Raw genomic sequence first — 13242 nt, 5'->3', positions numbered from 1 at the left:
TGATTACGAGAACTCTCTCAACTCACTCTGTTTGTAAAGTTAAATGTGTTAGCCTGAATAGCTTGATTTCAGCCTCTTCTATTACCCACAGTACAACAGCAGAATTCCCAGCAAAGCTGGTCCATTTAGCTGAACATAAACCTGCAACTGCACACCACTATCCTGTTCATATTAGTGTCTGCTCATGGCAGAACTCAGCCATATCCTCCTCAACAGCTGCCAGAAGTTGCACCAGCAATGTTAATGGATGCCACAAAACTGCATTAGTTTGACACACAGTCACAGAATTCCTGAAGGTTCAGGAAAGCACCTCACAAAGCTTCATGAGAAAACCCACAGAGCAGAACTTTGCTCCACAGGATGCATGCCCAGACTACCATGCAAGTAGTCCAATTCACTGGTGAGCTGTCAAACAGTAAATAATCACTAACTGTAAAATGACAGTAACAAAAATGGCATGGACTTGTGTCAGTGTGACATAATTATATTGCTGCAGTTCAAATAAACAAACTAATCAGATATAATGTTTCTGTAAGGACAGGCCCAAAGCATTTTGTTAACAGCACTACTAGTTTCTGTTTCAATGTAGTACTTCTGAATTATATCTCAAAGTAACAGAAGTCATGGATCAGATCCTACAACATAAATATCACTTCTTTAAAAACAAAACACCCACCCCACCCCCCCAACACCAGCAAAGAAGCTATTTTGCTTGTGCCAGGAATTGCAGATCGAGCATTAATAATTAAAGCTTCAAAGTACCATACAAAGGCCTTGCCCATGCTACAGAGCAATAGCTCATGAGATGTTTCATCTCAGTCTATTCCTGAACCCATTCACTTACTGGATCCACGTAGAGAAAACAAACAAACAAAAAGCCTATCATCAACCAATTTGTATCAGTCGTACAAGTGATTTCTAGAAAAAGCAAAACCAAAAAGCAGACTGAGAGCCTCACACTGCATATAACACACCATGAGGCTTTGTTACCCTGAATCTAAGTAGGGGCCATGTAATGTCTTAGTCTCTAATTCAGCAAAGCACTGAGACATTGACGAAGAGATTCTTAATCCCATCATTAAGCCCTTAAACCACTGTTTCCCAATGTAAAGGACGTGTTTATCTAGTTATACTACTACAGATTCTAGGCTACATTGTAATGAATGAGCATTCACAATGTATAAAACTGTTCCAGCAGACCTATTACACATAAGGTAACTAAATATACTTTTCGACTAGCCATCACTAATAATTTATCTTGAGTTAGAATAACAGATCTGGGTCTTAGAAAGACATCTGCTCTGATAAAGAAAATTCAGTCAAATGTATACAAGTCTACATCATCTACAAGTTCCTATTTAACAGGCAGACTGACAGAATTCAGAAGATGGAAAAAACCCCAAACCAAAACAAAACCAAAACCCCCACCCATGCACCTACCTAAAGGTATTTTAAGGACTGTTTATGTTCCACTGAGAACAGGATGTATATTTTACTAATACAAGTTTTGAACAGAGTACTGTTTAAAGAGTAATATATATCCACAAATGGAAAAAAACTGAAGTGCTTCCCTAAATTCACCAGTTCTGGAAGTGTTTGTAGGGACCTGAGAAGTCCCAAGCAGCTGTACACACATTTTCATGTCTGCAGTAGACTAGTTCAGGATATTTTCACTTGAGTAATTCAAAATTATTTGAGGCTGATCTGTCCTAGCTGAACAGTATTTGAAGGCAGTCTTACTGCTGAGTGTTGAGCCTAATTACAATGTCTGTTCAAAACAGATTAATTAGGTTACTTGTACCTTTTTAAGGTGTCCTTAGGCACCTGACCACAGCTAATAATAAATACTCAGTACTTTTTATCTCTAAAAAAAAGCAAGCATCATTACCTCTATTCTAAAGATGAGGAAATTGAGACATGAGTAAGCAAAGTCATCTGCCTAATGTCACCTAGATGAGATCAGAGCAGCCAGGAATGAAATGCAGGTCTTCAGAGTCCCATCTAGTAGTTTAACTCAACATGGAGAGGTACAAGTGCCTAATTTGATATACATTTATACACAAAACATAGTTGTGTAATCTAAGTCTCGACTGTCCAATTTATATCACTCAGACTAACAGTGAACATTTTGAATTATATTAATTTTATGAATATTGTTGTCCCAGATATGAATTGGAAAACTAAAACAAATTAAAAACTATACCGGATCTGCCATCGTGTAAGCATAATTTACACATATTTCAGTTGTGGTACTGTTCATCACTACTTAAAAAAAAAAGTTGCCAATGGCCTTTAAACACAATTCTGTCATGAAATTTATGTTTTGAGATCCCTGAGTATAGCATCTTAGGAAGTTAGACGACTAGGGCTTCCATTAAAACAAATATCCATTAAAAAAATCCCTTTATTCTGACCAATACAGAAATAAAGACATTTTTGCCAATGTTTTGTAATTTTAGAAATACTTATTATGGCTGAGTTTAAAAAAAATTAATTCCAAGCAGAGCCTTTAACACTTCCATTTGAAGCAAATGAGGGTTTGTTACATGCTTATTTACTTTAGGGCGTAGCCCAAGTTCTCTATCTTGACCAAGCAATTTCATTTTAGCAAATAAACCCATGTAATATACTATTTTTTTCTGGCATTAAAAAGGTATTGTTTTGGAAGCACATTTGTGAGTGAACCAAAAGTTTTCTTAAAATAAAAACCTGTAACATTAACAAGGAAAAAATCTACAGTTTAAAACATTTACATCACTGTCTAGAAAAGAAGTGATACGGAACACCTAGAAGTACAAAAGTGCAATCACTTTGCATATTCAATAGGTTCATTTAAATACTCTAAGTAATAATTTGTTACTCCAGCCATACCAACTTACTATGCTGTGATCTATCATCACTGTCAAGAAAGCACACATCTTTGGAAATACACAGTACCTCACAAAAAAATATTTTTTTTAATAATGATTAAAACAAAAAAGACCTTTTTTCTTATAAAACTATGAAGTTTTTATTTCGTGGATGCCTTATTTAACAGCCTACAGCATCATAAATTAAAGTTTAATTTTATGAGGAAACAGAGTTGCCACTTCCACCAGGAAGCAAATAGTTAAAGGCTGTGCAATTAAACTGAGGCAAGCACTAGAGAAGCTAGTTTACCTACTGGACAAAGTTCTAAAAGGATGCAAACCCAGAAAAGGACAGCAGAATTTTGGAAGGGAAGGCAACATCAGCAATACTGGTTCTTATCCAAGCTCCTTCCCCCATCTACAAAAGAACCTGTACTGGAGATAAAATCAGGTAAAAAGGTAAGCTAGCTTTATGTAATCTTTCAAAGTCTGGTAATCAGGTAATTTTGCTGGTGAGGCTACTAAACAGAACAAACTAAAAAGAGGATTTGTTTACTGCCAAGTTTATTTTGTACTATGCATTTGCTAACCACTGGGGAATAAGTGTTGCATTTTTCACTTTAAACAAATTTATGTGAAAACTTGCTTAGAAGCAATATATACTTTCCACATCCTATTAACTGTTTGTGAAATGTTTAAAGTAAGATATAGAAGAATGGAGAAAACATTTTGCAGAAAAAGCAGGATGGATGGTCTAGTGGATATTTGCTAGCAGAGGTTTTTAAGAAACTGCTCTATCAAATATGGAGTCATTTTTTTAACACATGAAACCGTCACTGTGAAAAGTGTGATCTAAGGCCTATTCGAGGCCTGTTTAATTAAACCCAGTACACTTTGAAACAAGTACATATACCACATCTATGTTTTACCACTTTCTTCTTAGCAGTTAGTTATTTTGCCCTTATGTTTTTCATATTTTCTCAGAACCCACTTCACATCCTGTTAGTAGTTGTGAAAGTTTGCCAATCTTTATATCAGGAGACTTCAATTGATTCATGACTACTGATCCACTTTTATTAGCTTCATCCAAACCTAACAGCTAACTACTTACAGCACAACAGAGCACAAATGGCTATCATAACCAAGTGCAGAACATACAATATCAGTAAACAAGGTGTTATATTGATCACCGACCGATACTCACTTCAGATTCCATATCAGGATCAAGCTTGGGATTAACACTGGGTTTAGATTGTTTTCAGAAGGTTTTCACGAGTATCAGCAAAACATCTAAACCACACATCGTTCAGATCTAGATCCACCCAACTACGCGATGCTTTCAACCTTTACTGTAGCCATGCATTCTACAACTTCCTCATCTTTCTGCGCAAGATTGCAATATGCAAGTAAAAGCCCATTTTACATATAAGCACTTTTTAAGTTAGAGCTCTTTAGATTGAGGAAGTTTCCTCCTGAAGAAACATGAGTGAAATGGCGTATCTCACACTTCACTGTAGTTCCCTTTACTTTGGGAACATGCCACTAAACCAGCTTTTACGCACAGGTATATGAAGAGTAATTTGTTTTGAAGAACTCCAAAGAAAAATTACACATTCCACAGTTAATATACGCCACTGCAAACAAAACACCACCATTACAGTAGTTTTTCCTAATATGGAAGTTCCTCTTAAAAATACCTAAAAGTTAGCTGTTTATGAAGCTTAAACCCTACTGGGATTTCCACATTAAGTTTGTAACCTTTCTGTCTTGCCCGAAGAACTGTATTTACTGATCCAAAAGTTAATGGAAGAGATAGCATAACTAAAGGATCTAATCCATCCTGGTTTGTTTTTTGGGCTTTTTTAGTAACTTTTTAAAATTAGCATCACTGTCAGTCTCATCTTCCAAGAAAAAAACCCAAAAGCAACCAATCCTTCTCACCCCCAACAAAGAGTCCCCCCAAACAAAAACACCACTCATTTCTTTTTAAATTAATCTGAACCCCACTCTCAGTACTTCTACAGAAATTTTGCTTCCATTTAGCTTACCTGTAATACTACCATAGTTACTTATTCACACAGCTCACCACTTCAAACAGGTTTACCAGCTTATATATCATTGTATCAAGTTTGTATTAACATAGCGATTCTTCCTAGACACTTATGAGCCACTGATTAAAGTTCAGAATTTTACATGGATTCTTAGCCTTCAGCCATCTCATGCGCTGCAATATTAAGTAGACTGCTACATCTCTTTTCCTTCGTTACTTGAGTGAGCACATCGCTAACATTTAAAATTACAGGAGAATTTAACAGTGTTTAGGAAACAAAATTTCTCCTTTTTCAAGCATGCCATTCTAATTTCTATTCGAGCATCAAATTCAATGCTTTCCATTTATGGACTTCTTGCTTTGGCTAATTGTCCAACTAATAAATTCAGAGACACATTCTTTGCCTGGTTAACCATAGCAACTTGCATAGATTTAGTGGTGTATATTAAAAAAAAATAATTTAAAAAGCAAGCTTTCTTCTGGACAAGGAAGCGGAAGAGCTAGCAAGTTGAGCTGACGTTTAAAGATAAGAGCACAAAAGTGAAGCTCCCGAACTTGCATCCAACCCTGCAGCTGACACACAGAAGAGTAACAGTTGCACAGGCAACGGAAAGTGGTCAAACTACAGGGATAGAAACAACCAACCCTTGAGTCTTCAGGCCCTTTTACACTGTTGGGGGTAGTATTTTTTTTTTTTTTTTTTCAGTGACAAGAACCCTTGCCCTATGACACATAACGTTTGGTCGCACCATTTTCTCCTCTTCACAAGCTCTGAGTCCAAGGCCTACGTAAAGGAAGCCGCTCCAACTCCTGCGCGGTGCAATGGAGAGGGCAAAAGCTCTTTGCTTGACCCTGACGCGGGGGGGGGGGGGGGAGGCGGGGGCTACTGGGAGCCCCTCCGGCCGGGCCCTGACGAGCGCCGTGCCCAGGGCGGGGGACGAGAGCTACCGGCCGCCGCTTCGGCGGGAGGGCGCAGCTTCCGCGCTGGCGGAGGGCGCTCCCCAGCCAGCGGGGCCGCGGCCGGGGCGGGGGGCGCGGCCCGGGGCAGGCCCTGCCGGAGGGACGCGGCCGCTCGGCGCGGGGAAAGAGGGAGCCGACAGCAGACAAAAGCGGGTCGCGGCCGGCAGTGGGGTGGGGCCGTGACCGGGCGGCGGCGCCTCCGCTCCCGGGGGAGAGCAGCGGGAAGAGGCCTGGGGTGAGCACGGGCTTCCGCCGCCTCCCCGGCCCGGCCGCAGGGTGGGGTGGGCGCCCCGCGCCGAGCGGCGGGCAGGGGGCGGCGGGGCGCGGCGGCGGCTCCTCCATCCTCCCCGCGAAGGAGCGGAGCGGGGCTCGGCGGCGCCCGGAGGGCCGCCGCCGCCGCTTACCTGGAGCTCGGTGAAGAGGATCTCCCTCTCGGCCGCATTGGACGCCATTGCGCTGGGGTTTGAAGTCCGCACCTGGACGCTGCTGCTGCTGCCGCCGCCGCCGGCGGGGAGGGGAGCGAGGGAGGCGGGTCCGGGGCCGGGACTAAGGGCGCATCGGGGGCGGGGGGAGCGCTCCGTGCTCGGGCAGGCAGGGGGACGCGGGAGGGGCCGGCACCGCCGCCCCCCCTTCTCTCATGGGGGTCGCGCCGGGCGCTGGGGCGCGGTGCGGTGCGGTCCTCGCCGGGCCGCGGTGCGCTCCCCCGCCCAGGCGCGGCGCTCGGCCCTGGCAGCGCTCGGCCGCCGCGGCTGCTGCTCCTGCGGCCGCCGGGGATGTCGCACCATTTGGCTGTCACCCTGTCGCAAAAGCGTCGCTGCTTTGCGGCTCCCGGGGCACGTGACAGCGTGTGTGCTGGTGGGGGAGGAAGCGCGGGCTCCCCTGAGGCGCCCGGCAGCCCGCCCCCGCCCCCCCGCGGGCACAGCGGCGCGAGGCGCGGAGCGCGGGCTGGGCGGGAGGGTGCGCGCGCGCCTCGCCCCTCAGACCCCTCGCGCCCCCTCAGACCCCTCGCGCCCCCTCAGACCCCTCGCGCCCCCTCAGACCCCTCGCCGCCTCTCTCCCGCCTCGCCTCGCTCCCCTTGGCGGCGCTTCCCCCTTCTGTAAAGCTCCAGTGCTGGAGCCCTGTCCTTTTCTCCTGTGGTGGCGGGGGGAGGGGGCTGTGTGGCACATCCCTGGTGTTGGGGGTTGCTGGGGCTCGGCTCCGCCGGACCTAGGAAACAGGTAGAACCTTCTGGCCGTTTTTTAGCAAAAGCAGCTAGCTCAGGAAGGAGAGGTCATGCTTGTCTCAAGCGCCCGGAGAGAGGGCAGCCACCTGCCGCCCTGGGGACCTGGAGCAGTGGCCCAGGAGGTTGTGGTGAGTGGGGGCTGTTAATACCATTCTTATTAGTTTAAAGGGCTTAAACATCTGTACGTGGGGTGCTTGGTGAGTTCTGGGGGGGTTGGCACTGTTCAGTTAGTCTGCAGAGTAATAAGCTTCTGAGAGCTTCAAAGGCAGTTTGAGGGTCTGGGAGGAAACGGTTTCTCTTCCCTCTGGGCAGCATGTGACACTAGCATTTATTCTGTTTCCTGCCTGTGTCGGTTGTTTTTTTTTCACCTGTCCATAAACATACTTTCAGTTGGCTAGTCTATACGCACATGCATTCTCATTCCACCTTAATATTGGATGTTACATTGGGTTAACTGGAACTCATGCAAAACACTGTGTGGAAGCAATTAAAACTTTTTTAATCTGTGCAGTTCATGTCAAACTCGTATAAGCTGAGGCATTTCTAATAGATTCATCTTCATCCAAGCATCAGCATTTCTTCTGTTTATGCTAGTGCATCTCTGTATGGCTACAGGCCAATAATAGTCTGTTTGCTCTAGAACTGCAAGTTAAATTTTGGAGGGTTGGGTTGGGGATTTTTTTGAGGAAAAAGGGAATGGAAGAAGTAAACATTAAGTTACCACTACTATTCCTAGCAAATTTGTAACATTTTAAGTGTTCTTACACTTCCACTGTTGAGCACCAAACAAACCAGGCAAGTCAAGTACTGTCTGTCATGCAGTACGGAAGAAATTTATGAACATATGCAGACAGTTAATCTCACATAAAATAAGTTTTAAGATAGTTCTACAGTAACAATGCACATCTTTACAGAAATTAGACTTTCTGACTGATTTGTAGCAAAGTAACTGTTGATATGATTCATAATCTTTCACATACACAAATCCACATATAGACTTAGTCCACTTGAAGCCAATGGCTTAATTTCTGTTCTGTGTGGCCAGACAATTACAGGCTGGGAGGAAAAGGGGAAAGTAAAGAGGAGGAAAATTTTACCTGCCAGTTGTATAACAGTCCATATTTTACAAAGAATATCAAAAGTTCATAAATCTGGGGTTAACAGAGTTTTAATGCAATATTTTAATTACTGTCTGCTGCTGCATTGGTACATGACAACAACCAGCAAGGAAAACATCTTACATATCACAAAGGAATCAAAGGAATATAAAACATCAGAGGCTAAACTGTAAATTGTGTTAAATTGTATCAGGAACTGGCTTAGCACTTGGATAAAATTTTTGAAGCATACACCTTCAGTGATGAATGTAAATTCCTCAAATTCAGTTTGGGTTCTTGAGTGATTTTTTTTTTTTTTTTTTTCCCTACTGTGCAATTTTAAAGTACCCAAAGAATGCTAATTTGGCAGAGCACGTAGGTCACTTGTCTGAGCATCAGGTAAACATCTTTATGTCTTCAAGAGCCGCAAGATACATAACTCATACCTTAGGTATAAAGAAGGAGAATTTCAGAAATCATTCATATGATTCAATTGTAAAAAAGGCTCTGTGGGGGTTATTCTTCACGAGACTTCATGGCTCAATTTTTCCCATAGCTAAAGTTTCATGTTGTCCAGTAAAATTTGTGCTAGCACAGCTTTGCTGTCAGTTGTATGAAGTAGTTTTAGTTTAGCAGTCACATGTCCAAAGTCATGAGTTGGCTTTACTTGTGGAGCATGGTGCAGCTTTGGGCACATTGCAGAAGAAGGTGGGGGGGGGCAAAGAAAGACAATAATTTCTCATTCTGAGCATGATAGAATGATGCCAAACTATGTTTAAAATTCATTTGAACTGTTTTTGAGAACAGATATTTAAGGATATATAGAAGTAATCAGAACTGACTGGATGACTGTGACTTAGTGACTTCATATACTTGTCATCGTGTGTGTGGTCCATTACTGCAGCTCACCTACTAGCCTGCTCCCATTGCAAAGGAGTCAGTGTACTAGCATGTATATTTTACAAGATTTGCAGTATGTGGTCAGAGGGAAACACGGATTGTTCCCCAAAGAATATTCATAGATATATGAGTGGGTGTCAACAAAGTTAGTGAAGCTTTGAGATTCTGTCTGAAACAGGCGGCTGACTTAAGTTCATGCTTAGCCTAGCCTGCCTGTTGAGTGTAGCCTAAAACATATTGTTAACCCTGTCAAGACAGAACCTATAATATTTTGTGTTCCCAGTGTTATTTACACAACTTGGAAGGACAAAGTCATAGATTCTTTGATAGAAGTGTAGTGGTACAGGAATCAAAAGAGGAGCTGGTTTGAAAAAACATTAGCTTAACCTAGATCTCTGATACTTAATTATTCTTCTCCAGAGTCTGGAAAACACAAGGCAGTGCTGGACAACTGTAGCTCTGCATTTAAGTACTGTGACAGTGAATTGTTGAGCAAGAGAGAACATTCCGAGTGAGTCCCAAAATAGAAGGCAGTTAAGTACATAAGTCCAAGAACTTAGCATTATATGGAATCCTGAGTTCAGCCCATGCCTTAAAATATCTGAATGCTATTTCTTCAGCCATTATTCTGTTAGCTCATTCCCTACACTCAAATAACATGCTAGAAAAGCAAACTGAAAGAAAGACATGTCAGTACCATTGGCTAATGCCTTTAATTATTTCTTTTCTTCATCTTATGTTATAATAACACAAGTCTTGTCCCAAAGACCTGGAAAAGTAAATAGCTGAGACTTGCAGTGTTTCAGTTGGTGCAAAGCACACCTTGTGAACCCCTGAGCATAGTACAGAACTCTTCAGAAAAATATCCAGGATACTGTAAACAAAATCTAGGGTGTTTTTTTAGAATAGGTCTAACTAGTCCTATGTATTATCTAAGGAAGAGCTTGTCTTCACTTGGTGATGCATATAGAAAGAGAATTGAAGACATGTGAAGAACACCAGATAGGTGTTAATTATTATATTATTATACTTACTACCGGCAAGACTCTACTAGGAAAAAGTAAGCTTTTATTTAAGCTTCTGGTTAATCTTGCTTGTTTAAATTAGTAATGTATTCTAGAGGGACAACAATGTAGAGACGTGCTTGGGTATGGGCTAAATGAAACTCTTGGGAGGGAAGAAATTAGATACCATTCTACATGCACTGCGTTAGTATGTGAGTAGTGGGGGCAGAGCAATACTAGGCCAGTCCACCACCTTTTTAGGCACAGAACAAGCTCTAGGAATTAGTGACCTTTTCGGGGTAAAGATTATTTAATTTTGCAAGTAATATTGATACCTGTTAAGGGAAATCCTTCTCTTGCTCTCTCTCAAAGTAGGAATGCTAAAATTCACAGTTCAAGTCTACTTTAGGGTAGCATTTTCTTTATTTTCCTTGGGAATGAAGAAAATCAGGTAAAAGAAATGTAGTCCCAACATGAGTTTAAAAAACTCCAAACAACACAACAGATTTTTAATAATGTAACCATTTGTTCTCCCTGACTTCCAGACCTAGCAGTGTTACTCTTGCATTCCCATAGTTCTCTTTCTAGGTTGGATCCTCTGAAAACCTTATGAAATTCTGGAGCTATGAGGCATGGGAAAAATGAGATGGGAGAATGTATATGTTTTTGCCTTCTTTGTTTATTTCAGCTTGGAGATGTTGAAAAAAATTGTATATTAATGAAGAAGTACTTTTCATCTTCCCGTTTTGCTTCTCAAATCATTGTGGGAATAGGAGAAAGCTTTGCTTTAAAGAGCTTCCAATACTAAGTCTTGCAATAGATTTAGAAAGCAATGTGTCTAGATCAGGTTAAACTTTGAGATAAAGAAATTAATATAATAATCTTTCTTAGACCAGCAACTTGCTGGTGTTAAGCAAATGCCGAACAGGAGAAGAAAAAAATCAAAGGTGTGGATAATTTTAATGTGTTTAGCTTGAGAATGTTGTTTCCTTTCTTGAAAATTCACTTCCATAGTATTTCTTGGAAGTTAATTACCCACCTTTCACTTAGATTTCTTGAAGAGAATTCCATGTAAGAAAAGGCTCTTGAGAGAGAACATGAGAGCTCTCTGAGAGTCTTGCTGATGTACCACTGATAGTGAGGAGGACGAGATGATGACGTGTCATAAACAGAAAACTAAAATGACTATATAAGTTTATTTAGCTCTTGTGGTACTTGCAAATTTTGCATATTTTTAAACTATCCCTTTATTAGTCTTTTAATTACACAGCTAATCTTACAACTTTTGAGTGGGTTACTGTGAAGTAATCATAACCCTGCTAGCAGTTGCTGCACACTTTCTAGATAAAATTTGTCTTCTGTGTTTACGTACTATTACCCAGGGCAAGATGTAGGCATATCACCCAGCCAAGTAGGCAGATGCTATGAGGAGTGGAGTGCAACAAACCTTATCTTACTATCTGTTTTATTAATTCTGGACCCTGGGAAGACTTGCAGTTAGTGAGAAAAGAGTGCTCCAGGGGGAGGAGGTTCATTCCTGTTACTGCCTCCTATTCTTTTCCCTCCTTCTCTTGCAAGGGAAAATCTGCCTTATGCCAGTTAATGTCAGTGGAACCCCGTGGAGAGGAAGGGCCCTACCTGTGCAGAACCAGCTGTAAGATCAGACCTCATGTCTTTAAAGGAGATCAACTTGGATTATTTGAAGTAATAACAAAATGCTTTATGTCTTTACATTAAGGCTATGATCCTACAAGTGGATATACATGATAGATCTTTACACCTATGCTAAGTCCCAGTGATTCTAATTAAACTTGATTATAGGATCAAGCTTAACATACTTGGTGTTGTTTCTGCAATGAACTCTGCACAGATGGACTCTTGTGCTTCCATTGAATCCACTGAAGTGAATAGGGCCTGGTGCAGCATTGGTAATATCGAGGCCTTATTTTCTAAGAATGTAGTTAAGAGATCAGTAAAAGCAAGGTAACTATACCTTTAGATATTTCCTGGTCTCATTGCTTTATTTCTGTCAATTGCAAGCACACTGATTCAAATGGTGGCTGATCTAAAGTACCTTAGTTCATTACAAAAACAAGGCAAGATGCATTCAAGAGTGATTCAAAATCTGTTATCCTGTTATGAAGAGCACTGACTTTCTGAAGAAATGTACATGGCTGTGACCTAAAGTTGCTATGAATAGACATTAGAAAATTGGGGCTCTGGAGATAATTGAAGGATTTTCACATGCAGCTTTAAGGTGTGTAATTTTCCATGATTCTAGAAAAATCAAATTCCTAAAAAAGGCTTTGCAATATAAAACAAACAAAGAATTTGAGAGTCATGACATAGCCGAAGTCCCGTCTGCATTTGGAGGAAAGGGAAATGTATTGCAAAGGATGAGTCAGACATGGGCATCCCCAGAGAAATCCCTGCTAAGTAGGAGATTGGTGCCTGAAAGGCTGCTGCAGGGATGTCTCTTGCATGCTTCTAAGGTGGGATTTGACCTGCCTTTGGAAAGTCTGTTGCTGCCAGCAATACTAGACTGCAGATTTGCTAGCAGCTCCCTGAGCAGGGTGTGCAAAAGGCAGAAGGTAGTGTCCATTCTCCTCTCTGCATCATGGTACTGACAGACTGGTCTCACCCTATGTTGTGGAAGTAGATGTGTGTGACTCATGAACTTTTTGTTGTCCTCAACCAATTTTAATTTGCTGTTTTGAAATCTACAGTAAAGACTGACAGAAACAGGAACTGAGTCCTTTGCCTGAAAATATGTACAGCTGCAGTGCCCTATCTGGTGATGCAGTGTCCATACATCAAAGTTTTCTTTAGCTCTAATGTTTGTGGACATTATAAACTACACCAAATGATTCTGAAACAGACTTCATCAGACACTCAGTCTTAGATGGTAATGATTTTTGGTCATGATTAACTTGATGGCTGTTTTTTCTCTCCATGTCTTTATCTCCTCTCAGAGACAGTAGCCTGCATATGTAACTCTGTCAGGGATTGAAGTCCTAAGTAGTTATTAACTTGTACTTAGTATGCAATGTCGCTGAATTAAAAGGGCAGATCTATCTTCATCTAATGAACACTTAAAACAAGAGAGTTACCAGGCAGGTTTATAGCTAGCTCTAATTGCATTCCTCTTGCTCTGCTGGG

At 41.7% G+C, this 13242-nt stretch overlaps 1 protein-coding gene and 1 long non-coding RNA gene across 4 annotated transcripts in view; one reads left to right on the top strand and one right to left on the bottom strand.

Moving 5' to 3' along the window:
* Nucleotides 1-6618, bottom strand: part of PKN2 (protein kinase N2) — a 58083-nt gene extending 51465 nt beyond the window's left edge. For all 3 annotated transcript variants that reach the window (XR_012629858.1, XM_074876442.1, XM_074876443.1), the window contains exon 1: nucleotides 6264-6618. Coding sequence is in view for 2 of the 3 variants with exons in the window: in XM_074876442.1 (XP_074732543.1) it covers nucleotides 6264-6311 (48 nt within the window). In the remaining variant the exon portion in view is untranslated. The remainder of the gene's footprint in view (nucleotides 1-6263) is intronic.
* A 424-nt stretch (nucleotides 6619-7042) lies between these two features.
* The window catches only part of LOC141946830 (uncharacterized), a 38802-nt gene continuing 32602 nt past the window's right edge, over nucleotides 7043-13242 (top strand). The window contains exon 1 of the long non-coding RNA XR_012629944.1: nucleotides 7043-7210. This is a non-coding gene — a long non-coding RNA (uncharacterized LOC141946830). The remainder of the gene's footprint in view (nucleotides 7211-13242) is intronic.

This window comes from Strix uralensis, chromosome 8 (genome assembly GCF_047716275.1).
Source record: "Strix uralensis isolate ZFMK-TIS-50842 chromosome 8, bStrUra1, whole genome shotgun sequence".
Lineage (NCBI taxonomy): Eukaryota > Metazoa > Chordata > Aves > Strigiformes > Strigidae > Strix > Strix uralensis.
The sequence above is the reverse complement of the archived record's forward strand: the minus strand, read 5'-3'. Positions and strand labels throughout refer to the sequence as shown.